This window comes from Cynoglossus semilaevis, chromosome 2 (assembly GCF_000523025.1).
Source record: "Cynoglossus semilaevis isolate Cse_v1.0 chromosome 2, Cse_v1.0, whole genome shotgun sequence".
Lineage (NCBI taxonomy): Eukaryota > Metazoa > Chordata > Actinopteri > Pleuronectiformes > Cynoglossidae > Cynoglossus > Cynoglossus semilaevis.
Genome location: NC_024308.1, coordinates 17422266 through 17450038, shown reverse-complemented (window position 1 = coordinate 17450038; position 27773 = coordinate 17422266). Strand labels below are relative to the sequence as shown.

The 27773-nt window shown below is 37.7% G+C and overlaps 1 protein-coding gene across 1 annotated transcript in view; it reads right to left on the bottom strand.

The window, feature by feature from the left end:
• Positions 1 to 27773, bottom strand: part of notch2 (notch receptor 2) — a 41753-nt gene that overhangs the window by 10495 nt on the left and 3485 nt on the right. Inside the window, exons 2-20 of the mRNA XM_008307192.3 lie at positions 19599 to 19680; positions 8273 to 8547; positions 7786 to 7993; positions 7520 to 7653; positions 7004 to 7126; positions 6051 to 6284; positions 4894 to 5049; positions 4624 to 4809; positions 4351 to 4464; positions 4152 to 4265; positions 3789 to 4022; positions 2228 to 2338; positions 1909 to 2101; positions 1464 to 1609; positions 1269 to 1382; positions 1061 to 1180; positions 755 to 907; positions 274 to 502; positions 6 to 144 (exon numbers count right to left, since the gene is read on the bottom strand). Of these exons, the coding sequence (XP_008305414.2) occupies positions 6 to 144; positions 274 to 502; positions 755 to 907; positions 1061 to 1180; positions 1269 to 1382; positions 1464 to 1609; positions 1909 to 2101; positions 2228 to 2338; positions 3789 to 4022; positions 4152 to 4265; positions 4351 to 4464; positions 4624 to 4809; positions 4894 to 5049; positions 6051 to 6284; positions 7004 to 7126; positions 7520 to 7653; positions 7786 to 7993; positions 8273 to 8547; positions 19599 to 19680 (3065 nt within the window). The remainder of the gene's footprint in view (positions 1 to 5; positions 145 to 273; positions 503 to 754; positions 908 to 1060; positions 1181 to 1268; positions 1383 to 1463; positions 1610 to 1908; positions 2102 to 2227; positions 2339 to 3788; positions 4023 to 4151; positions 4266 to 4350; positions 4465 to 4623; positions 4810 to 4893; positions 5050 to 6050; positions 6285 to 7003; positions 7127 to 7519; positions 7654 to 7785; positions 7994 to 8272; positions 8548 to 19598; positions 19681 to 27773) is intronic.

Below are 27773 nucleotides of genomic sequence, written 5' to 3'. Positions count from 1 at the left end.
TCCACGCAGGTTCCTCTGTTTTTACAAGGCTGAGAGTCACATTCATTCTGCTTGAACTCACAAAAGATCCCATGAAAACCAGGACGGCAACGGCAAGAAAAGGTGTTGATGTCGTCGATACAAGTCCCATTATTAAGGCAGGAGCTATAGAAACAAACAAATATTTTAATTTGAAATAGTTTGAATTAAAAGTCACTTTCTACAGGAACTACAGCAGGTCATAAACATCACAACAAGCTTTTAAAGAATGATGCAGTAAAACAATTGTCTCACCTCTCTGTACATTCAAGGATGTTACGTTCACACAAGATTCCATTATAACCTGGTCGGCATTCGCACACAAAGCTGTTGACATGGTCCGTGCAGGTGGCACCATTCCTACAGGGCTGACTGGCGCACTCATCGACCTCAATCTCACAGCGATCCCCTTCAAAACCCGCTCGACAGTCACACGAAAAACTTCCAACATAATCCAAACATGAGCCTCCGTTCAGACAAGGGTCTAGAGAGAGTAGGTTAAAGAGAGAGAAAAAGTTAAATAGATCAAATTAGGACTGATGATTATTTTACCTAATCATTATAATGTATAATAAAATATATGGTGTGGAAAAAACACATTTTGTAAGCAATATGATAAAATGTTTAATTGGTTAAAGGGAAAACCTGAACTCTGTCTGTGGTGCTTGATGTTAAAACCATAGACTGTGATGACCTCAGGCCTTACTACAAGTGATCAGAATAAGCTGGAACTTACTGGGGGAGCAGTCGTCAATGTCTATCTGACAGTTGCGTCCACTGTATCCCTTTTGACACAGACACATGTAGCTGCCTTCGTTGTTAATGCAATGGCCACTGTTTTTGCAGGGATTCTTCCTGCATTCGTTCACGTCCTCTGTGCAACTTTGACCTTCAAACACAAATGCACTTACATTAGTACAAGGCCAATGTGACATTGGATAAAAACACAGAAAAGGATACAGTATCCCTGTCTAATATTTTGCCCATCTATATCCAAAAAAGGTAATCAGCACCACACGACATGTTTTAAATATAAGCATACCTTGCCAGCCAGTAGGACACCGGCAGGTGTAAGAGGTGTAGTCTAGGGATGGATGACACACTCCACCTTTCTTACATGGATGAGATGCACAAGGAGCCTTATCCACCTCACAGTTTTTACCTACAGGAAAAACAGTAAAATTACTTAACATTAGAATATCAAAAATATTCAGGAAGCTGTTGTGTATGATAATGGTTTTATGACTAACCAGTAAATGGCAGACTACACTGGCACGTGTAGCTGTTGACTCCATCTATACAGAAGCCATGATTACGGCAGGGATTAGATGCACATTCATCTATGTTCTTCTCACAGTTCACACCTGTTGACAGACAAAAGGTGTGACTTAGGTGTTCTTAGTTGTCAACAATCAACATGGCATTTTTAAATATTGGCGTTATACCTCTGAATCCAAGTGGACATTGACATGTGTAGCCATTGTGTCTGTCCAAACAACTGCCACCATTTAGACATGGGTTTGGTTGGCATTCATCCTTTTCCTCTTCACAGTGCTGTCCTACCCAGCCTGCTTCACAGTAACAGTAGTACCTGTAAACACGTGAAATCAATATGCAAATTGAAATCAAATGTGCATTCATTCTAATGTTCCAAGTGGAGCTATGTTTGTAAACAAGATTTTCATATCTTAGTGCTTGTGCCGACAAGTAAAGCAAATCTTCGTACAGAGGCAAATTTGGAAAAGTAAAGAGAAAAGAAAAAGAATAATAAAAGAATCCGTAATGGTGTTACAGTACAACTTATCTTATAGTTTAGGGCCATATATTTGTTTGCAAAAACACAATGTAAAGTTTGAATACGCCACATGCACATGGTTTTGATCAACCTACCCATGTTGCTGTTCAACACATTCTCCATGCACACAAGGCTGAGGAGCACAGTGGTCTGTCCCCGAAAGGCACAAGGGACCATGAGTGCTGGGTGGACACAGGCATTGAAATCCATTGACTCTGTCCAAACATGTCCCTCCACTCATACAGGGGTTGGAGTTACATTCGTTGATCTCTATGTCACATTTTGCTCCTATTAAAAGGTGAACATTTATTATTAATTGGTCAAGAAAGAATATTTGTTTTATTACAACACGTTATAAGTATTTTTGGATGTTACAACTTTTAGTGACACACACAGGATTTTAGCAAAACCTACCTGTGTATCCTGGGGAACACACACATTTGTACTCATTGATGCCGTCCTGGCACTCTCCATATTCACAGGGGTTGCTGGCACAGTCGTCTTCATTGTTCTCACAGTTGACTCCTGAGCACAAAATCACATTATTTCATTACATTGGTTTTAAGGGCCTCTCAAAGCAACCAGGCCAAAATACTGAAAGCTTAAAGCTACTGGCTGCGATGTCTATAATTAACCAGCAGGGGGGGTGCAACGCCATAAAAATCAGGTGAACCGTAACGTTCAGAACAAGAAACGGAAATGGAATCAAAAAGTAAGAAATGTACAAATCCGACATAGCATTTTTTTAAAACGTGTTTTTTTCTCTTGTTACATTATGAGCAGAAAAAAAACAACAGAGAGAGAGAGAGAGAGAGAGAGAAAGAAAACTAAATGAGGAAGACAAGGCACAGCATAGAAGGGGAAGTGAGGGCACGAAACCTGAAAGTGAGATCTGACTGAGACCTGACACCACTTCTGGTAAGGTGAGTATCATAAAGACTCAGTTACAGACCACAAAGTGATCAAATACACTTAAACTTGTCTATACAGCAGCATGGAGTGCCATCAGTTGACAGATACATAGTCACAGTTATCTGTAAACCTTACAGCAAGTTATAAATGTGGGTTCATAGAGGCCTGCATAAAAATCATGTTGGTTTGGGGGGAACAAAATGGAATCCTCCAGTCTTCCCTGTAATGTGTTCAAACCAACACATAGTACCAAATGTGAACAGATTTTTCATGATGGACTAACTGCATGTCACGTATTGTATGTAGGAGAGTTTTGCAATTTTACCATTTAAGAGCAAAATTTTCTTTGCAATTTTCAAAATCAAACATTTTAAATAAAAAAAACAAGTGACGCATTTTTTTTAACCTTCAGGCATATCAATTGCTGCACTTACAAAGAATCCCTTCTGAATTTACCCTTTACTAGTGGTTGCCACATCAGTAGTTCTTTTAATGATCTGGCAATTTTTTGCTATTTTTTATACTCTGTAAAGATACTGAATAAAGACTGACATTAAGTGTGGTTGGTACTATAGGGGAAAAACATAGCTATGTCTAGATCACATATATGCTAATTTAATAACACAACAGACGACTGAAGTTTTTTCTGATGCTAATTTTTTTCTTCAAGTCTCCATTGGACAGTATGTAATTTTAAAATGTTTTGAAGTTTTAGGTTAATTGTTAATCTGTGTGGTAACCATCGCAGCCAAACACCAACCAGAGCAAAGATTTGTTAAAACTAATTCCAACACGTTTAAGGGAAAGGTGTCTAATTGTAAAAGGTAGAAAATAAACATGTGTCTGTCACAATCTGGACTGCTATTGTAATGAAACCTTCTTCTTCCTCTACACTGTTACCTTTAAAGGTGATATTTTGATAACTTATCTATCTATCTAGACTTTTGGACCTTTGTTTTTGCTATGAATGTTAACATAATGCATTTATATAAAAAAATGTAATAAATTAAATAATAAACCAATTTCACTAAACAGACAACTCCAAAGCATTTTTGGTTTGTACCTTTAGTCCCTGGTGGGCAGTTGCATTGGTACGCGTTGACCAGGTCAATGCAGCGTCCTCTGTTCTGACAAGGGTTGCTGTGGCACTCCTTAACTTGGATGTTACAGATGGAGCCTGTATATCCTGGGTGGCAGTCACAGGAGTAGGTAGCAATACCATCGATACAGACGCCATGGTGACAAGGTTCTGGTATACAATCGTTGATGTTCTCCTTGCAGAGCTGACCAGTGAAACCTACGGGAGGGATTATTCTTAATAAGTAAAGTAAACAATATGATGCACAATGGTGTGTTGTTTTATTATACAACAGCACTGGTCAGAGGAAATTCTGAAAATAGCACTACTAAGTTAGTTCTTGTTTACCTTCGGCACATTCACAGTCATATCCATTGGGCCTGTCGATACACTTGGCACCATTTAAACAGGGTGTGCTGGAACACTCATCAATGTCTATCTGGCACATTTCACCACTAAAGCCTAAAAATCAGACAAAATCACAGAGTGAACCATCATGGAAATAAGAGATTAAAGATAGTATTGACCTTATGTAAGTCATACAAACCTGCCGGGCATTCGCACACAAAGCGGCTCACTTGGTCGAGACATTTACCCTGGTTCAAACAGGGGGAACTAAGGCATTCATCCATCTCTATTTCACAATGAGTCCCCTGAAATCCTGCACAGATTGAACAAAAGTTGCTGTTTTTTTTCTCATGACCAACAACAGTTATCTAAACAGTTTCATCGGTGAAGCTATTTCTCAAGAGAAATTAAAATTATTATTATATGTACAACCTGGACAGCAAAACATGAATATTGCAGACATTGTATGTACCAGGCATGCAAATGCAGGAATAGTCTCCAATGCGATCGAGGCAGGTGCCTTCATTCTGGCAGGGATTTGATGCACACTCATTGATATCTTGTTCACAGCGAGGCCCAGCATAACCTCTGACACAGTTACAAGAGAAGGAACCCTCAGTGTTCACACACTGACCACTATGTTCACAAGGGTTGGCACCTGAGGTAAACAACAAACAAAAGGTTTTACATGTGAACGGAAACAACCTGGAAATGTGTCTACTGAGGAGAGGTGGTTTCTGACCTATGATGCATTCATCTCTGTCTTGGTTGCAGGTGCTGCCTACATAACCAGGTGGGCAATTACAGTTGAAGTTGCCACTGACGGGATTGGTGTCACACTGAGCGCCCTCTCTACAGGGGTTACTGACACAGGCATCGTCGTTGTGGCAAAGCAAGCCTGAAAGAATAAGAAATTAGTCATTTTCAGCAAGTTTATTTTTATTAATAATATGATAAAAAGTCTTCGACTCTGTCACTATTTTGCTGGCTGAAAGTGGTTTGTTGAGTCTCTGACAATAAAGAATAGTTTGTTAGTGGTTTGAGGCTGTCTGCTGAAAGCACATGAATGAACATAGGCAACATCTGCAGTTTTCAAATACTTGCCAATACTTGGAAAGGTCTTGTATCAACTGTCTACATCTCTATTTTAATGTATTCCATGTGTTTTTCAGGTTGATACGTACATACTGAAAAGTGAACTTTTCTGTCTGTTTAGTGGAAGAGCATGCCAGACAAACAGACTTGGGAACGAAAAAAAAGGCTGTTCTTTGCAAAGGTTGTTGTCAGTACTAAATGTACTGACAAAGTACATTTAGTTTAAGGTTTGTATTAGGGATTAAATTATATTAGGGATTAAATTTAAGGTTGAAACTCATTACATGTTTACATGACCAGTCTTCAAACAAACTTGTGCAGGCGGCCCTTACAACACCCATATAAAACAATTTCCATTAGCACTTCTTAATTAATGTCAACAAGATTGCTGCTGTGTGTATTGGATCATGGGATTTTTAATCAGGTGAAATTTTTACAGATGCAGAGCACCACAGTGTCGTGGTACTCAGCTGCATCTGTAAAAACACAGTTTAGAAAGCTTTGCATGTCTTCATGGAAGATTCACCTTTCCTGCTGCTGCTGACTGTTTTATCAACTCTTCATTATTATAGACCTAAATACAGAAAACATGTTGCACCTTCCTTCTACAAGGCAAGGAAATATCAGCACACATTGTACTGATCATTCTTTGTTGTGCAGCATTTTGTTTGACTAACCATGAACCCTGAATGGATTTTTCCAATCTAGCCGATTTGCATTCAATAGAGGTCAAGAATGTGTGTGTATGATCACTTGCTTCTACAGTACAACTATGTCTGCCTGGGAAACCTGCTTTTTACTAACCTGTCTTTCCAAAAGGGCAGACACAGATGAAAGAGGCGACGCGGTCAATGCATGTAGAACCATGGCTGCAGGCAGCCGTGGCACAGTCATCAATGTTATCTGAGCAGTCTACTCCACTCCATCCATTGACACAAACACAGACGAAGCCACCTTGCATATTGTTGCATGTGCCACCATTCTGGCAAGTGTTCGGCTGAAGGCGACACTCATCCACATCCTCCATGCAGTGCTGGCCTGTACATGTCAGGCAAGTTGTGGAGAAGGGCAGAGAGGGGAAAAATCACAATTTAGTTTGATGGTAAATCCTTTTGGTTTGTGTTTCAGGTTAACCTCAACGTGCCGTAAGAAACACACTCCGAACAAAACCTACAAAAATTTCTTTCTAAAATAAAGATATAGTTAAGTTAAAGAGTCACATACTTTCCAATTATTTGAAAAAAAAAACTGCTTTCAAGAGTGACAAGTCTTTGTGTTAATTAATTTGTGAAACCAATCACATTAAATTTTTAACAAATGATGGGCACTGTATAACTAAGACCATCAAGTTATTTTTGTCTATTCCTAGTCGGTACACAAGTTATTTGCACATATGGTGGAGGGAAAAAATAATTTTACCTCCTAGCCTAATATATCATCTGAGCTCAGCGTTTGTGGCGTTAACTTTTGGTCATTTTCAATAATAATAATGCCATCATTTGGAATACTAATCACATCTAATCGTGATAATTTCCAATTAAAATTAATTGTGATTTACAGCTTCCATTTTATTAATCAGAGTATAACATTATTATTATTGTTGTTATTATTGCCAATTTAATATATAATTCAATATTCACAAACATGACAATTGTAGTTTTTGATGTAAAATTTTGCCAAACATTTCTAACTATCCAATAGATACAGTAGAAAGTAATGGCAGGTACTGCACAGTAAAACACACGCGTACTACTTACCAGTCCACTGTGGAGGGCACTGGCAGTTGTAAGTATTGACCCCATCCATACAGGTACCTCCATTCAAACACTGATGACCAGGACAGTCATCAATGTTGTTCTCACAGTTTGTCCCATTGAAACCTTAAAAGAAGCAGATACATCCATTACAAAACTGAGAAGAACACGTATAGAGTCACTGTACACTGCGGTAAGATGAAGTCAAAGAGCCGGTCATTGTCTCCAGTGTATAAACAGCTGCGTGTGTGTGTCTGATTGTTGTGTCTAGAGCAAACTGGAGTGAAGAGTGTGTTTAGTGCAACACAAACAGCAGGATCACACTGTTTGCACTGCAAACATAATGTCACTATTGAAAGACTCAAGTTGCAGAAATTCCAGTTACACTTGGACTCATTTTCTCCCCATTTCCTCACTTCCCCTTTTTTTTTCTAGTCACATTATGGGGGAGTGTTGACTTTCTTAAATGTGAACTGTTATTCTGTTATCTTTCTATCATAAAAACATGCATTCTCCTACCTGGAAGGCAGTGGCATGAATAGCTGGTTTCAGAAGTCTGGTGGCAGGTGCCTCCATTTAGGCATGGAGAAGGAGAGCACGGGATGTAAGAGCTTTCACAGTGTCTGCCCGTAAAACCCGGAGCACAGTTACACCTGTGTTGGTGAGAGTGTTTTAGATTGCACATCACATAGCCCTTAACACAGACATCAGATGTAGCAATTCAAGGCACATTATAAAGACAAAAGCCATTTTCCTAATTATGTTGAGACAATGTCCATTCTTACTTGTAGGAACCTGGGGTGTTGTCACATGTTCCCTCATTTTGGCATATGGAGGGTGTGGCAGCACATTCATTTGTGTCATTAAGGCAACGAGGACCGGTGTAGCCAGGAGGACAGGAACATGTGAAGCTACCAGCAGATGGAGAGCTACACTTTCCACCATTAGCACATGGGCTGGACAGACAGCTGTCTTCACGCTCACACTGTGGACCTGCAAAATGAGACAAGGCAGAGGATAAACATTATTAGAGCTTTAGCTATTTAGCTATAACTTTAGGCAGAACACACACAAAGCAAGTTTCAGAATCCTGCACGTAGGCCTGGATCTTGTCCATAACCTGGTATATAATATCTGTAGGTTTTGAGGTGCTGTTCCAATAACAGGCTTTTCACTATTAGCTTAATTAAATAACCACCCAAAAGGCAAACAAATTAAAAAGATACTGATCACAGGCATCAAAGCAAACTTTTAAAGGACACTGTGCCTCACCTGTCCAACCTCGAGCACACTCGCATCTATATTTGTCGAGGGATAGCAGGATACAGTTTCCTCGGTTGGCACAGGGGTTGTTGGGGTAGCACGTGGAGTTCTGTGGTGTTTGGCAGTGCTGGCCAGTAAAGCCCAGAGGGCAGGTACAGGTTGCACTGCCTGGTACAGGTACACCAGCCGACAATGACACTGAGCAGTTCCCTCCATTCAGGCAGAAACCAGGGTGACAAGGATCCTTATGTTGGCAGTACTCACCCAAGAAGCCGGGTAGACACCTAAAAACACACAACACAGATATGAGGAAGGACAAATGAAACATTTTATTAAAAAGGAAAAACATTAGTAATGCTGTGGGAGATGAAAATGTTTTTGCTTTCAGACATAACCGAAGTGACAGGCTACAATCATTTTTAACTTTTCAACTATAAAAATAATGCTTTAAAGGCTTTGATTCACTATGTTCCAGTGCTGAGAAAGTTTCATCATAAAACATTAAAAATATAAACACCTGATGCATACAATACAGTACATGTACATCGTAAACCGATTAATACATTTCACTTGACAGTAAACGAGCAGGTTAAAGATACAAACCAGAGAATGAGAATGAATAATGAATGAATAATCGTATGCACCTCTGAATACGTGTGAATTTTTAAATTTTGAAACTTCTAAAAAAACAAATCGTACGTAATCTTTTTTTCAGACATACTGCACTTAAAACTGGCTCATCCTAATTGGTTAAAATATTTATATATTTGTCAGTTCATAGTAGAGCAACATGGGAATTAAACCAACTCTACGGACGTCTTTAAAAGAGAAGCTATTGCCCCATTAACCATGTTCAGAGAAAAGGGGAAAATGGTTCTTGGGTTAAAGTGGGGTCAGTGACGACAAAGCAGAAGTTCCAAAGCAGAAGGTTGTGAGGTGGAGTCATCTGGAAGTTGTTGATTTAAGACTGGTAGAGACTTGAAGTTGAAAGCAGTTATTTTACACAAGTGACATTTTTTCCAAATATGGATGAGGAATCCTCATCCATGTTGGGATAAAATGTCACGTCCTGGATAGATTACTGAGAAAGAAAAGCTTATATACACATTTATTCACAAGCATCATGATCTTGATTTTATTTCTTTTTTATTAAGAGACAGTGATAAAGACAAATATAAGGGGAAAATGCCTGTATTAACAGTGTAAGGAAAACACAACTTGTTTCTTTGTGTTGTACTTTGTACTCTTTAAAAAAGAAAAACCTAAACCATTGGTTGCTGTATAGTTACAACAGCTCTCTCTTTTGTAGCGCATTAAAAAAATTCTGTTTTTAAAAACTGCTGGTGCTAGCACTTTTATTGTGAAACATTAAAGTCTATTGTTACATCACTCAAGAGAAAACTATATGTTGTTGAGCATATTCAAGATTGAATCATAATTTGTTTATAGGTTTATTAGGTAATGTAGGAACTTAAAGACAATGAGTGTGTGCAGTAAAAACTGAGATTTGTGCCTACGCACTCTCTCTGAATAAAAAAATCCCTTTGTCACTTTCTATTCCTTTGGATTTTCATGGGACCCTCCCACTTTCAGTTCTCTTGCATGAAACACTATTTGTTCAGATGTGCGTGTAAGTTAGCAAAAACGCATAAATTCTAGTTGTGTCCCATGTACCCTTTTTTGTTCCTACAGCCAGTGTGTGCGTACGTGTGTGTGTGTTTGTGTGGCACATGGCAGACACACTGTCTGGGGACTGTGTGCGACTGAGCGACTTGCTGCCTCTTAGCCAGGCCTCTAAACTCACCTCCCTAGAGGGGCTCAGGTAACCTAATAGGAGAACACAGCACAGTATTTCACTCCCTTCATTATCTCCCACTTGCTCACTCATGTACCCATGTTCACACACACACACAGACACACATACACAAACCTATAGCCTAACCATTTTTAAAAAAATTAAAAACAGAAATTTCACCAATGAACAGTCATACAGGATATAAGCTCAGACTAAACAGTCACATGAAATGGTAACAAAGCAGTGCAGATAGGGATTATAAAAGCTCAGACTGATGTTGACTCCACCCTACTGCAGCTTGAAGATATTAGGTTGTGAATCCATGGGAATGTAGCGAGGTCATAAATCTTAGTTTTACAGATCAATCACATCTGTGACAATTCAGCCTGGTATGATGTAGGTCATCTGCTGGCTCTCCGTGGAAACATAACATGCTGTCAAAATCTTACCGTAGCAAACACACGTGTACAATTTACTCATATGTATTGTATATGTACCATCTAATCTACATATCAACCATATAAAGTACATAAATGACCCTAAAGGTTGAATGTGTTGATCTTAATTATTGCAGTATGTTGATATTTATTATCCATGTGTGTGGGTGTGTTAACCTTCTGGCATAAAAGAAAAAGTTTTTAATGTGAAGAAATAAGCTGTTGAGTCACCAAATACACTGTGTGTCAATGCTGTGGCTTTTGGAATCATTTTAATTATTGCAGATGTTAACCACTTTTTTGCCTTTTTTTGAAACTGTTGATTGTTTTGGCAAAATTTCAATATTATGTTTTCAGTTAGCTAAAGGGAAAGTTCTACGAGTTTTTGTCATTTCTACTTAAAATCTAAGCAAAACACCTGATTATTAAATAAAAAAAGCAATATAATGGCAGCCTTTCTGTTCACTAAAACATTTTACGAAACCCTTCAACGTCAGCACATCTGCTCGGCTGAACCTTAAGGATTCTACCAAACAGATACATAAAAACAAAAACCTAAAGATGTTTACCTCCACTCTCTCAACCCAAACACAACTAGATCATGTTATCTCATTATAATGGCTAACTGTGTTAAATCTGCTGCTCTTTTGTTCTACCAGACAACACATTAGCTTCTCACTCCACAGTAATGACACGGTCCATTGCCCTGTGACATACATCACATTAGTGGCAAACCTGCAAGGAACAGCATGTCCAGGGCAATGCCAGGTTTGAATTTCACTGGGAACATTTCACACATTTTCACCCTTAAAACCATGGGTAATATGAGATGCATTCTCAGGTTAGGAATAACCTAAAATGCGCTCTAATTCTGTGCTTTGTTTATTTATCGGTGTAACGCTTAGCCTCTTGTGTTCCAAATAAACATGATATTGTTACATTTAGACTTTCTAGCAGGTCACATTTTCTGGCTAATATCAAAATGTGCCCTTTAGTGCTGTTTCCATCAACAACACAACAATAATAATCTACTGCTACTCGAATGGCAATGTACTGTGCATTTGATTTCAAATTTAAAAAGCCAGTACTAAATAACAACTAAATGCCACTGCATAATGATGATATCGCCCTCTCCTCCAGGTTTTACTGTCACACAGTTCATCATTAACCGCATGCTGAATCATACAACTCGGTGCTAACAGACAGACAAAGATAAGCATGAGTCACATTATTCTCAGAGAAGAGAATTTACCAGGAAGATATAAGTCAACACAAACAACATACTAACAAATACAATTACATCCAAGGAAGCACCCTTATTCCTCTGAGAGGTTTATGAACACTGAACACTAAAGAAAAGTTACCCAGATTGAGCATTAACTGCGAGTTTAGCTTAGCTTAGTCTACACCCACAGTCAGCACAGCACAGACGGCTTCTGAAACTAAAGTCATGTATGGGATCCTTTGTTTTGCTCCATGAGGACTTTTTTTCCCTCCTCTTTTCTTCGTCCTTCTTTTGCTCTGAGAAGTTTTCTGCAGCCCCCCTTTCCCTCGTTTCTCACTCCTCCACCTCTCATTTCTACCCCACTTTAGAGGTGTCAGGTTTCTACAGCTGGTTTACATTAGAGCCCCCTTCTCATGGACTCTGTCTTCCACCTCTTTTTCTGCTGCCCCCTCTCTTCTCTCCTATTTTTTCTCTCCTCCTCCTTAACCATTGTGTAATGACCGCTACACAAACTGTCTGCACTGGCTTCAAAAAGCCATGAGGGATGGGTTGATTTTCACTCACTCATGTAATGTACCTTACCGCCTCTGTTTTATTCCCTGTGTCCCAGGCTCTCAATTCAAGTGTCTTCTCCTACCTCTCCATATTACTTCCTTAACTGCAAACATACCAATGCCTCCTACCCCAGCTGCTTAATTACTTCATCATGCGTTCCCCCTGCAGCCATTGGAGGAAAACATTGAGAGAAGAAGAAAAAGTAGAGCATGAATCAGCTCACATTTCAACCGCTGGATCACTGTCTTGCTTGGCTGGTGTACAGGTAGCACAGTCACGGTACTGAGGCCCTACATGTGCACACTTGAAGGTGACAAATCTGGTTTAGGAAGACAATATTCTTGTCTGAATCGATCTTTTGATTTGATCTTTGTGATTAATGTGGTAGGCAATAATCAAAAGTTTTTCTTCAAGTATTCTTTCAGACGCAGGTGGAAGCAGCTGTTTTCAAAAACCACACTCACGTAGAGAAATATGTCAATTCCACATCAAAGCTTTTTTACCAATGCATGTTTTTTTAAATTCAAATTTCAAATGTGATTATTTTGTATAAGCTTACTCCTGTCAAGAAACTCAAGCTTTTTATTTTTGAAAGATCATTGCCATTCATTTTAAGCTAATAGTTAGGTGCACTAGAAAAGTAGCATTTCTACTCTACAAACTCAACAGTTTACAATTTCTGTTTCCATAAAAGCGGTGTACAAGATCTACTACTATTTTACTTCTTACTACAAGGATGATAATTGTGGTGGTTTTGGTTCTGGTGAATTGAATGAAAAATGAGTCTTGGCGAGTCTTGTCTCAGTAACCCCTAAGAATCTTTGGATAATTAAGGGAATTCATAAGAATGCATCAATTCACTAAATAAATGTATCTGTGGCTTTGAAATAATAAGACAAGTACAGACTTAGATCAAGGCTGCGCTTTCATACAAAACACTTTTTATATATAAAAGTGCCCATTGTGTGTTTTATTAGATATAATGAGGATGACTATGTATATATATATATTTGGTTTTTGTTTATATATATATATATATATATATATATATATAATTATTTATTGTGATTTTGTGAAGATAATCTTACATGATTTGCAGGGATGGAGACAGTGGCAACTACATGATAGTGGTGAACAAAAGCTAGGTTAGTAGTGATAGGGCTAAAAATCATCCTAATACAGGATTAGCTTTATATAAAACCGTGTGGCACCAGTAATCTTGAATCATAGAAGTAGGCTTTTCATTCTGTACTTAGCCCCAACCAGAGATTATGAATGTGGCGCTACATGTACCGTGGAGAAAAACACACAATAACATTAGGATTTAACAAAAAGGCCCGCTTTCATTTTAAAAATACTTACTCTACTAGTTTTCTTCGTATATTTGACATGATACAATCACTATTGAAATGTAAAGGTATTACAGACAGTAGATCTTAAGACAACACATACTTAGAAGTATTTGTTTTTCTAAGACAAGATGGAACCCCAAAATCTGTATACAATTTGTATATAAAAGCTGTTGTCAGCTAGAGATGTTTCTTCTCTTTGTAACTCGATACTTAAAAACGTGAGAGAAAAATAGATGTTTATATTGCGCAAAATCAGAAAAGAGGAAGGTCAATGAAGTAGTCAAACAAGTTAAAAAAGAGTGAGACACAGAGAAAGAAAAGGAAACCACGCAGACAGTGTGAACAGCATTGATGCAGACAGAAAAAAATGGTTGCAGAGCAGGGTGGAGTCTAAACTAGAGCCATGTGGTAAAACTTCAGTCTATGTTTAGAAGCATGTTGATAAAGAGTCATCTGAGTAAGCACGGGACTTATTTACTCTCTGAAAACGTCTTCTGCCTATTTCTCTAAGCTGTTCTGTCATTATCCTGGTTCCGCGGTGACTTTAATTGGTACCTCCAAGAAAAGTCCTTCGGCTGTCAAAGGTTCACTCTCAGGTCTATTTCGCGTAGGACAAACCAAGAACTAATTTAGAGACAAAAGTTACGATATAAAACATCCTTTTAAGGTAACAACACAATTCAGTTACTACTTAATAACCTACTGATTATTAAGTACCCAGTTCACATAGGGTTAGGATGAGCAAAACACTAAAGTTATTGCTTTACTTTACTTTATACAAATACGGCTATATGATTTATGGTATTCTTTCCTATTTTGTACTTCAGTACTATGTTAAGACTAGGAGAAAATAAACTAATAAAGGTTAAATATTAAATAAAAAATTAAACAATATAACTACTTTTTATATTGTATATATATAATTATATATATAAATAATTATATATGTATATAAGAGCTGATGAAATAATGCGTTAATTCATTTGTGAAGACTAATGTGATTAAAGTTTTTAACACTTTAAAAAGATGGGCAGAATTTGGCATTATTTCCACCATCTATTACATAATACATAGTCGATAAAAGTTATTGATTGCTCACTTAAATACAATCCCATTCAGTGGAGACTTCGACTTCCAGTCAGACACGTCAGACCAGCCTCTCGAGTGAAGGGCAGTAAATAGGTCTCAGACTGACAGGTTGACTGACACCGTTGTCAAACGGTTTATGAGAGACTGCAGACCAAGGTTTTGAAAGCAACTCTCAATGATGTATGAGCCGCTGTTAGGATGCACAGTAATGACTTAAGTCAGAAATCCTGGAAAAAGTAAAAAGTTATTTCCTGTTTTATTATATTACATAGATATACAATCATGATTAATCCACAGCTACCCTGTGATGATTCACTTTCTGATATAAGACTAAACTTATTTCAACTATTCCACAGGAGGTATAAAAAGGGACATACACTGTAACTGTATGACAGAGCTGAGTTACTTTTGACCCCACAGTGTCATCCTCAGTGTGTGACAGAGTGCCACTTATCACTTCACTGAATGTGTGTTTATGGTCTAGTTGCTACATTCCTCACCATTTCGGAGGACTTCCTCTTTTTGAGACTTGACTTTCCAGGTCCTCAAACAGCATTTTGTTTGTTTATGTGTGTTCATTTTTTGTGTTTGTTTCAATGTTTCTTTTACTAGAACTCCTCAGTGAAAACAGTGCTACAAGACTCTCAATAAATCCAAGTGTTGAACAGCAAACTTTACCTGAATGCCTGCTAGCTGTAGTGTCAGGAATACCTTTTTATTTATTAATCAAACAAATACACCACAGACTTCCTTGGTTTAGCTTGGAAAGCCAGCTCTTAACCACAGAAGATCTCACGACGGAACCCAAGCCACACCACAAATTTCCATGATGAACAATCATTCAAATTGTATGAGAGTATTAATAACACCTAAATCATCTGATTGTGTATTTTTTTAAATGTACAGTGTTTACAATACATAGCACATTTGCACTTAAAAATTAATAATAAAGTACTGTATTCTTTAACTGGGCTTTAAACAACACTGTCAGTATGAGAACCTGCCTATGGATCTATTTGCCCCACAGCCTAAGCAAGTTTAGCAAAACACATTCTGAGAAAATGTCCAATTTACACACAAAGAAACTCTTATTAGTGTTGTTCCAGTCTAAACTGCATGTACAGTGCAGTTGTGTGGACTGTTGGATGTAAATAAATCTATTGTCTATCAGCGTAGGAAATCAATGCCATCGGTTCCAACTTCTACCTCAGATGTTCATTAATTAAGTTCTGGATAAGACCCTAATTGCAGAAAAATAAATTCTATATATAAAAAATAAAATTCTTCCTTGCGTCGTCTTTGGCACAAACCGTTCAAAATATGTACAAGTAGTATTTTTGACGCAACAAATAAACCAGATTCTACTGTGCTGTTAGCATTTTTAGGTGACAGTACGTTAAAACATTTTCATACACTACAATGGATTTTTACCAACAGATGAGCTGAGTTCAGAGAAATACAGAGACATTCAAATTAATGAGTGACAGTTTGATGAAAGCAGCATAACAGGAAAAATTATACTCCTCTCTCCACTCTGGTCCTCTCCCTTTCCCTCCCCCATTAGAGCTGCTCTCTCATCATTAGTGAGGACTTGTGCTTCAAGGCATTGCTCCTCAAATTACCTGAAAAGAGACATCCTCTTTTCTTTTGGCCCTTTCTCTTCATCTGTCTGCCCAGTGGGCAAATTCTACCTGTCAGTCAAACGAGCAGCTGCTCGAGACATCACAGTAACTTTTTGTCCTACTCTCAGAAGAACATTATTTGAAAAAGTGACTAATAATATGCCACTTTTTTAGTGCAATATGTATATTTTCTTGTTTATAATGTATATTTTTTTCTAAAGGTTTACTTTAATTTTTGAGTGCTCTTTGCTTTTTAGTTCTTTTTTACTCTATTTATTGTGTTAACTCCTCTTCTCTCTTTTTCTGCACTGCCTACTGTACTAGTATGTTTCCCCCAAGGGGGATGAATAAAGCCCTACTCTACTCTCTACTCTACTCTACTCTAATATAAAAATGTATCCCATTTTAAGAGATTACTCTTTAAATGAATAAGGAAGTTACTGTTGCCACTGTCAATCCGCTCATTCTAATTCTATTTTCATTAACATTTCAACTGCTGAAAACAATGTGCGTCTTGTACATTGAACTGGTGCTTGTTCTATAGGATTTAACATTCAAGCTGAGAGTCTTTGGTACAAGTTCTATAAGAAATTGGTTAAAATTCTAAGTTTTTTTTCTTCTTATTCTAAGCAGTCTGACTATATTTCTGTCAAAATATGGTAATTAGAACTTGATTAAACAATGGATACAAAACACTGCTTTTGTAGCTTGCTTTTCCCAATATCTTGTTGGTACATGTAAGGAATCCAGGACCTTCTAACTCAATAAGACTAATGTTTCAATGTACTTGGCCATTACCTCATCAAATGTCACATCAGCATGTTGCAAATATGTAGAAAGTAAATTAATGACATGTGCAAATCCTCTCAGGAAACACACTCTCTCTCTCTCTCTCACACACACACACACACACACACACACGCCTTTTTCTCACACCCTACACTGATGGCTTGCAGTGTCACCGGTTTGTCAGCTTCCTTCAAGAAGCCCTGGGAGACTGCAGTTCGACCTCTCCCATTTACCTTTGTCTCTCTCTCTCACACACAACACAATGCGTTTTCATTGAGATTTTTGCAAGTTAAATATTTAAGATGATATGTTGGGCTGATTCTCTTACTTAAATAGAAGCACTGGCTGTTCTCTTAAAATATGACTTTTTCTTATCATATACATTGATATATTTATTAACCTTTATTTATCCTGTAGTCACTAGTAGTCGGTAGGGTCTCATTTTAAAAAGAGGTCTGTTTGAGACACATAAATAAAAACTAACAATAGTCAGTCACTGTACATATATAATTTTCTGCTCCATTTCTTAAAATCTGGTCACATTAAAAAAAAAGTTCCTCTATGTTTCCTCTCCTGAGAACATTGAGTTCTCGTCTAACTTTAGAGATGATGCATGTGACACAAATGCCTGCCTTTTATATACATTGGACAATAAAATGAAATTATTTATATTTTAGCACAACAAGTCTTTTTGATCAGAAACAGTGGGCAGATGTGATGGGAACGAACATGCGTGTCTGTGTCTTAAGTTTGCCTCTAAATAGTGAGAAAAACAAAAAGGGTTGATAATGCTGTATGTCTAACAGTGAGCCTGTGTTCGGTCAGCTGACTCTTCTAAATTGGTTAACTCCTCTGTAGGCCTTGTTCTTGCTTCTGCCTTTTCCTCCATATAACACACAGTTCATAAATGTTGGGATTTATGGGGGGAACCCTGAAAGCCTGACTGAGAAAGAGTGAAAATAATCACAAGAACTTCATTTGTTCATTTTGTCACATGTGCGATCATTGTGTACAGTGATAAATAAGGAAAAATAAATTGTTGATACAGAATTGTGAAATGAAATATTGCAGTTTCTACAACTATTAAAAATAATTACTTAATATTTTTACAAAACATATGAGGTTGATGTGAAATTTACGTCAAGTCGTATCTACTAACCAGAGATAAAATGTAATGTAAAGTAATGTCTCACTGCCCTCTAGCTCTCTTCCTCTTTCTTAATCTTTGCATTACTAATTCTCTTTCTCTGCTACGTAAACAAAATGTGTCCTGCTGTATACAGCTCACAGAACACAGGTATATATTTGTTATAGTGAGGCTTAAATGTGTCCCTCTGCCGAGTGATACAACTATAAATGTCTCAAAGGTTGGTACAAACGAATGATTAAATTAATCATCATCTTAATCTGCGGGTTACAGCAGATGCTTTGATACTTTAATATAGATGCATGCCAGCTCAGGAATGTAGCTGCGCACTGAAATCTGAGAAAAAACAAAACAAAAACAGAAATGTGGATAACTGTGCACTGAAATCTGAGAAAAAACAAAAACAGAAATGTGGATAACTGTCATTTTTTTGTACTGAATAGACTCACATAGTGCAATGCAGACCATGTTTAACTACATCAGCAGTAGAATATTTATCTAACCTTTGATTGAACAAGTATGCGCCAAACACTGATTTAAGTGTAATTTTCCCCGTCAAATTTTTACAACTGCATTGGAGTGTTGAAATTCCAACAGCTCTGGGAACAGACACAGAGTGTGATTCACATCACATTTGATGAAATATGATCAGGTTCACGAACCAGCTAAGTGTGTGTTTTTTGTTGGGAATTTGGCTCGGGAGTGGCATTGCAATTATGAAGACCGCTCAGTCTTAATTACAAACTGCACTAAGCTGTCAGAACGTGGAAGACGTACATCACATTATCTAATGCATATTTCCGCAACTCTCTCGTTGTACCACCGGTAGTAGGTGTTTTAATGGCAGGCTGTGACAGGTTTTGACAACTAATATGGAATTTTCACAGGAACAAAAGTCTGGAGATGTGTGGTAACAATTAATATCCCATGTGTCATTTTTTTTAAAGCAGCCGCCAAGTTTTTTTTCTCATCAGTTTCTCTTAAATGACCTCCTAGCAACAAATAAAAAGACAAAAAGAAAAAATCTCTTTTCTATTATAAACTTTCAGTTCTGCAACAGCAAGAGACTAAATGGCAAAATCCCCCACAAGCCTGAAATATGATCTCAGAGATTAAAATGTGTGTATTGGTATTGTTCCCAGTGCTGTTGCACTTTGAGACACAGCAGTTCTTTATTCCTCTGTTCGTGTCTGAGCAGAACCTTAAAGTCCCATAGACAGGCAGCAATTAGTCTAAATCACCATTTCTGTAGATTGCAGAGCAACAAATGAAAACATAAGTTGAACATTTAGGTTGTGTGTCAGTTTTATCCAGCCAGTCTTACCTGCAGTACTCAGTGCCATTGGTGAAAGTCAGACACGTAGCATTGTTGACACATGGCGCGATGTCATCCATACACTGCAGAGCTGCAAGTGAGAAGACACAGTCAGCGGAGAAGAAATCTATAAGATCATAAGCCAGAATCTGAACAGCAGATACAACACAGTAGTTTTTAGTAGAACAAATACAAATATAAAAACTGTACCGAGTTTTTACATACATCATGGACCTGACAATCTTCTCAGCTGAAATCCTACAGGAATTTCAATGATTTCTTGAGAATTTGCAAAATGTCAATTACATTTGACAGTTTTCAACTCCACAACTGAGCCAGGTTTAATGTTATGGTGTTTTTCATTACCCATTATGATTTTCTATGTCGAGGTATGAGCATTTCAACTAAAGTCAATAGTTGCCTAAAAATTCTATTTTATACAAAACAAATAATTTCATCTTTGTAGGTTAACACACCCAATCTTTCTGTGTGAAAAGTAATAGAGTGTAGTCCAGGATTATCCCTTATCTTTTATGAGATAATGCAGTTTTAGTTACTGCTACTCAGTGGTCCTGTAAGGGGTTTGAATGAGCAAACAGACAAAAAAAACAGCACTGAGGAATTATTTCCCACTATTTCCTCACTTGTGAAAACTCATGGCCAGAGACATAAGCTTTTAAGACACCAGAAACACAACTCAAGTGTTCTTCTTACAAAACTGAAGAAAAGTCTTAGAACAGTTCATACTGTAAAGTGTACAAACACTTACGTATTTCTGTTTTATTTATTCACATGTTGAGGTGACTAAGACATTTTTCTATACATAAGAAAGCTTTTTACAGAAGTGAGGAGAGATCAGCTGATTTCTAAGAAACAATTCTTTACAAAACAGAAAATGCACTACAGGAAGTGTGCTCGGCATAAAAGAGATGTTACTTCCTGTGCCTAGTTTAATCACAGAGTAATGTAAATGGATGAGTATTCAAGGGAATTGATATTTTTCAGATGTGTCTCAAAATGGCTGCATTTCAAATACCACAGTGTCAGAGTCCACGCACCAATAATGCCTTAGAGCGGGGCTCACAGACATACTCCATTGGACATGGGGATACCATCCATAAACCACTGTGAAATTGATAATCCCCACAAACATGTGCATCTCTCTCTCTCCCTCTTTTACACACACACACACACACACACACACACACACACACACACACACACACCGCTTTGTACGTACAAATGTAATAAAGTGTGGGTACATGTCAGAAATCTGCTGCATTACAAGAGAAGGAAAAAAATGGGTATGCTATATTTCAATGCACTGCTTAAAGTGTGCAATATACATATGTCTATAATTACACAGTGTATGTTGTTAATGATGTAAAAAGTAGTTGCTAAATTACTGAGACAAGACAACCTGCAGTGGATCTGCTGTAAAACATCAAGCCAAACTAAACAAATGGCAGACAATGGCATTTTCTGCAAAGAGAAGTCAAAAAAGTAGGAGGGTGAGAGGGAGGAAGAAGGGAGAGCTGAAAAGGCTAATTCATCAGGCAGGGAGTGAAAGATTTGAAGTAAGAGCAGAAGAGACCGGAAAGGCCTGCTAAGATCCTTCTGCTGGTTTGATGAGCTTCCCATTCATACTGTTGTAAAGCCAGACATAAAAAGGAACAAATGATTTTACCAGATCTGGGAGGGATTGTCTCACTTCAGTAATTCACACATTTGGACATGTACAATGTGCATAAAAAACTATCATTTGGCAAGCACAAAGACAGATACATTGGGTAACAATGGTTTCCAAACACCCGAGTGGACTGTTACTCCACATCGTGTCAATAGCCTTGTATACCTTGCTGTTCTCACGCTTTGCTATCAATGAACCAGACAGAAAAAACTTCCAGGAATGAGAGCCTTGATAAGACTGGATTGACAAAGTCAACAGTGAAACTACAGCCAGCAGCTGTACGCTGCAAAAGGAACCACGCAGAAGTTACCTGACCAGACTGGTGTCTATATGTGTGTGTTTGTGTGTTTATGGGTGTGTGTGTGAGTAGGTGTCTGTGTGTGCATGTGTATTTAAATAGAATAATAGAATAGAAAGACTTTGTTGTTCCTCTAACAGAGAAAAAGAAGATGAAGTGCTTTTTAGTCTTACACATGCAAATACATCTAAGCTTGTGATGAGGGAGTATTTCGATACAACTATTTCACTGACACGATGCCTCACGTACACCATAGACATTCAAATAGGCAGCAGGTCTGCAGCCCAACATGTGATATGTTTAGAGTTTGGCTTCCAAACTGTAAATAAATGCTCAAAGAAGGTTTTATTAAACTGCATTTAAAGAAATTCCAAACTGATTTTATAAATAGGCGAATATTTGTACCTGTCAAGAGTATTTGCTCATTTCACTCCCTGCCATTTTGGACATGATTTTGCAGATATGGAAGTAAATAGTTTTTCAGTCCATGTTAGCTTCTTTCCCATTTGCAAATATATAGTCTTAAAAGGAAGAAAAAGGACTTACCTAAAAAATAACTTGAATTGGAACTTTTAAGGTCCTCTATTTTTTGACACATCGATAATAGTGATGTACACACACAAAAATAAACATAAAATTTGTCTTCTTGCAGCAACTGGATGTACAGGATGCATTGAGTACTATCAGTACTATCTGCAAACAAGAACGTTTGTTGAACTGTAACACCAGAAAAGGCCACATTTTCTGAATGGGCAGAAAGGTTGTTTTTTTTTTTTTTTGTATGGTCTTGTGCAACTTTTGCAAACAAATGTTTTTTTGTCACTGAAATACTTCAGGCCTACAGAATCAACTTAAAGCAAAATGTGTTGTTTGCTGGCCCCAATACCAATACCAGTAGTGGAATCTGGACAAATACTTCATTTGAATAGCCGTACACAAACTTGAAAATGTGCCAATGCAGCTACATGATATTCTGTAATGGCTTTTCACCACAACCAGCTGCGCAACGCTCAGCTAATGCTGAGTGTTTTCCTACTGCTGGTCAGTGTCTCACTGCCCTCAGCAACAAAGATTGGAGCAAGCTTTATTTCAAGATTTGTTCTGCTGGGACATGAACAATTTCACAAAATACCTAAAAATGTGCCTGTGTGCAGAACAGGCTAATGTGACTTCTCAGGTTAACGGCACAGTGGATAGATGAGGTCTTTGCACCACACCAAGTCACTTTTTTGTTCAGACTTACTAAAGCAATATTATAGCAGTTATTATTTTTATGGAAACACTGCTGCAGTAGGAGAAAAGAAATGAAATGCACTTTTGATCTCTCCGAGTCTCTGTTCAGTTGGCTGTCATTTTATTTATCTTTATTGTTTATATTACAATTTTTAGTTATTCACCAATCAGAATCCTTAGTTTTGTTATATTGTATAATGTGACTTAAGTGTCAGTTTGGAATTAAATATGAAACAATTTGTCACATTTTGGTTTAAAATGCTTGTAACAAGTTACAATCTGTAAATCTCAAATCATTTTTAATGTGAACAAATAATACAGATACAGTTCACAGTAATTAAAAAAAGGGGCGAGGGGGGTTGACATACCTTTCAACAAAGTAGAAAAGAGCAGACAGGTCAAAGGCATTAGCAGAAACAAACTATTCAATAACTTGACATTTTGGTATGCACATCAACCGACACTAATATAGGAGAGCCTCAATATGAAGCACTCCACTCAGAAAACCCCCCAAATAAGGCTAAAGTTATCAAATGTGGTTTGTGTGTATGCATCTGCAGTGTCAATGTTTCCACTTGAGTTGCATTTGACTTAAGTGTAACAGACACAAAATTAGAGACATAAAAGAATGAATGAAAAAGGATGACAAAGAGAACACTCTAATATACCACTATATTATAGATACTATAAAATGTATCTCTGTGTATGTTTGAACTTTCATTCACTATACATATTAACTGTTGTGTGGCTCAGCACTAAATCTCAGCACGTGTTGGACAATATTACATGGTATTCAGCACAATGAACAACACGATAAAGTTTAGCTAAAACCTTTTTGTAATGCTAAACATCAGTTGAAATTTACATTATATTTAAAGATAGAAGGTTAGAAAGAAATAGATTCTTCTTTCACAAATGAATAAATTCTGTTGGCTTTTACATTTAACAGCGGACCACGCAGCAGCACTCAGTGACTTGCTGACTATTAAAAAGTGGACATTAGATGATTTAGTCTCTTTTGGTTTGGATGATGCCCCCCCCCCACCCTCCACTGATATAAAAATGGGTCCAACAGCACACCTTTAACCTACAGTTCCTAATATGATTTCCTTAAAATAGCTGTCTTTACTTTTCCCCTGTGAAACCTGTAAATTTAGTAAAGGGAAGGCTGAAATAATAGCCTTTCATGGTCGAGGTAGAAAACGTTTTACTGGCAGTGTGGTTGTTTACACGAAGTTGCACTGCGCTGGGTCCTCCCTATGGCCTTAGCCATTGTTTTGTGGATGACACTAAAGCACTTCCAGAAGTGGTTACGGCCATGACGATTCGAAGTTCCAGAGAAATAATGAGGGAGAGTTGAGCACTAGTAGTTTAGAACTAGTAGCTGCAGAAAAAAAATGGGAAGTAACAGGGAAAATACAGACAATACTGCACACGTGAGGGTGTCCTTCAGCCCTGGCAGATATCCCATACAGCAGAAGGCAGGAAGTTGTTCACACTGGGTGAGGAAGTAACCCCATTTCCTGGAATAGGCGTATTAGCCTTTATATCCAGCTGGCCAAGACGTTGTCATAGTAACTTACAAAAAAATACCCTTACCTCAGCATGGGAGAAGGGAGATGAGGCTCAAACTAAACACCATCACCCTGAAGGAACCTGGTTCACGCAGCAGAGGAACCAAACACAGAAATTAAGCTTTGGTTTTGAGGCGTTTCTCTCCGAGGACATTTTGGGCAGACATGAAACAGTGTGTGATTACCGGGGTGTAACAAGCTGAATTGTCTGACATTTATGTACATTTATATTTTTAACCTCATCCACTTACAGGCCTTTTGTTTCAGTTTTTCTCATTGAAATGGATACACCTATATTCTGGAAGTCTCACCAGAAGGGCACCAACTAGTACAAAGTTCGAAAACTACGATTTGAAAAATAAAAAGATAAAGAACAACAAAAAAAAAAAAGAACAAAAAACAATGCAGTGAGAGCATTAAGTGTTAATCAGGGCTTCAAACTGCAATGTTTCCCTTACTTTTGCAATAACTTGGAAAACCTGGTGGGAGTCTGTGTATAACAGGGAGGGCTGAGGTTTGTTTACTGCAGCATGACGCACTGGTGACTTGCTGGCTCAACGTGTTGTGTGTGTATGCGTGTGTGTGGGTGGGTGTGTGCGCATGCATGTGTTTGTGTGAGAAATGAAATGCAGACTAGACAATCTGAAACTATTGGGGGGTTTCCCTACCCCAGGAATATCTAAATGTTCTTTTAACTTTTTTTCTAGTTAGAAAAAGAAAAAAATGCTTGAACAATTTTTGTTATTGATGTTTTTTTTAAAATCCTGTGTCTAAACCTCTGACTGTAATTGTGCTGAGACAAGGTAAAAACTCCCAGTTATCTAGTTAGGAGAAATACTGTATCTCAGTTTATTAATCACTCACTTACATGTCTTTGTTTTAAGTCTTAAAATTAACCTCAAAAAGGTTAATTTATGTAATGATGAGGTTTTTAGCATACTTAGGGTAATTTTAACATAACTAATTCACTCATGAAAACAAAAGCATTTCATTGTCTTTATAAAGATTTCTTTCATTATTTCAAAAATGCAAACTCAAATAAATACTCACGAGTCCCTCATTACTCCAGGCGCCCTGCCTGCCTGTCTCCAGGATTACAGCCTGTGCTGGCAAAGGAATGCAGGTCGCAGTAATTCCCTGTTAATTTGCTAACCTGGTCAGCAGTGCAGACACAATGCTCTGTAATTCCTTAGAGCTATGTGGTCAAAATAGAGTAGTTAGACTAGTATGTACAACCTAATCCTCAAGGTGGAAGTTGAATTCAGTAAGAACTGATCTTGCAGGTATGGTAGGTAAAAGCCATGCTTTTCAACATTATCATCATCGTCATCATCAACACTGTGCATCTATGGGTTTTGACCAAAGTAGGGTCACACTTTGAGGGCACTGATACACGGAAAGTTTAAATTCTGAAAGTTATTTACCACTTTCCACCAAATCCTGCAAGCATTGGACAGAAACACATGGAGATCTAGCTTTTCAACTACACAACTAATCAAAAGGGTTGAGAAGGCTACACTGCATGTAATCTGGGACATGATGAGGACACTAAAGAGTGCAAGAAGAGATAAAGAAACTAAGAGGAAACCCCGTAGGTCAAAACAAAGAAAGTGCTTTAAGCCACATAAATAACACAGCCACAAGGCAGTAAGTAGTGCTGGTGGTCAGTAAATAATGCAGTATTGTAGGCAGCTCAATAAATATCTTTGTCTTGGAAACACAAGGCGAAACACCATGCAGATAAATCACATTTCACACCAGGCCCCAGCTTGGATTGGATGCAACTAAACCACTGCAGCACAATCCCTGCCCTTTGTCAAATTTTGTGCAACACACACAAATAGATACACACACATGTCAGCAGTCGGCACTGGGCAAATTTATGCAACCATCCTAAACCCACATCCGTGGGGTCACATACACGTCGTGTGCCACGCAGACGTAACCTACGCTTTCTTAAGAATCTGGGCATGACAGCAAACATCTGACAGGCTCTTAATGTGAAAATACAGGAAGTGCATGATACTTTTTATGGCAAAAAGCAAATGTCTCCCAATGGTATTCAGAAAGTTATAAATGAAAGACATTTTCTCATGAAGCTTTATGGATTAATAAACTTCAAATTGTCCAAATACATAACAATGAAAGATGCATTTTCTTCTAGTGTTATAGACGAGACACTGCAGCAAGTGTTCACTTCAACCCGACCTGTCATCAAGATACAAAAGGCTCTCTACTATGATGTCCTGCCATGTAGAAAGAAACACTGTGCATATACAACAGGCCATGATCAGTGCTCAGAGCAGTCTCAGCTACCGTGGATGTTCACAATTGCTCTAAAGTAAAAGGTGAGGATAAGATATAGGAGAAAAGTTGTGCATGAGTGTGAAACAGAAAAGAATAAGCAAACAAGGAAGAAAGAGAGAGAGAGAGAGAGAGAGAGAGAGAGGAATGTCAAACACCAACAACATTCCAGTGTTTCTCCTTGCACTGCCTGAAGCACTTTTCACTTTGTCTTTTTTTTTCTTTTGTGTAACTTTTCTTTTCACCAGTCACCTATAGTCCATTAAATGTGAGAAAGAATAACAGGGCTGCAGGTATTAACTTTGTTCCTTGGAAAGGAAAAGATTAAAAAACAACGAAAAATGATTTTCCCAATTCCCAAGGTTGCAACTAATGCTGTTGCACCACATGACTTTTTGTGTTTATGTAGATCAGTCCAAGCTCATTAACAGCTTGTTTAGCCTGCCATCAAAACCCCACACAAAGAATGTTTTTTGTACGTTCAGCTTCATCATCATAAATACGCATATTTAAACACAACTGTTCTTAAAGATCATCCTAAGGAAATCAAATATGTATTTTGTTTTCTATTAAGGCATTAGCAGTAATACATTTTTTTATTTGGAGACCACACTTTTTTTTAACTACATGTATTTTCTGCTTACTGCTGTGTTAGCCAGTCGAACCCATTTAAATGGGATATTTTATTAAATAATTTATTTTTATTGTATTGATTGTAAAAAACACTTTAGCTACTAATTCAAATATTGTTCATTCTCTGCATCTCTACCAAACAGATGTTACTATATATAAAACATGCAGTGCAAATTCAAAATAATGCCAAATAATAGACAAAGGGTATCCAAAAATGGAGCTTGGCAGTATGACTAAACTCTCGGTCCCTCAGTCTCTCTTTTCTCTTTTCGTTTCTCCATTTTTTCTTTGATATATATATCCAGATTGAGAAACAATTGTGTCCTCCAAAATAAACTTGGGTGATTGCAAATTCAAGCTAAGCAAAAGATGCAGACATGCTATTTGGAAGAGGACTTCTATTTGGACATTTGTTTAGATGCATGGGAGAAAAGAAAAACAACTAAGCTATA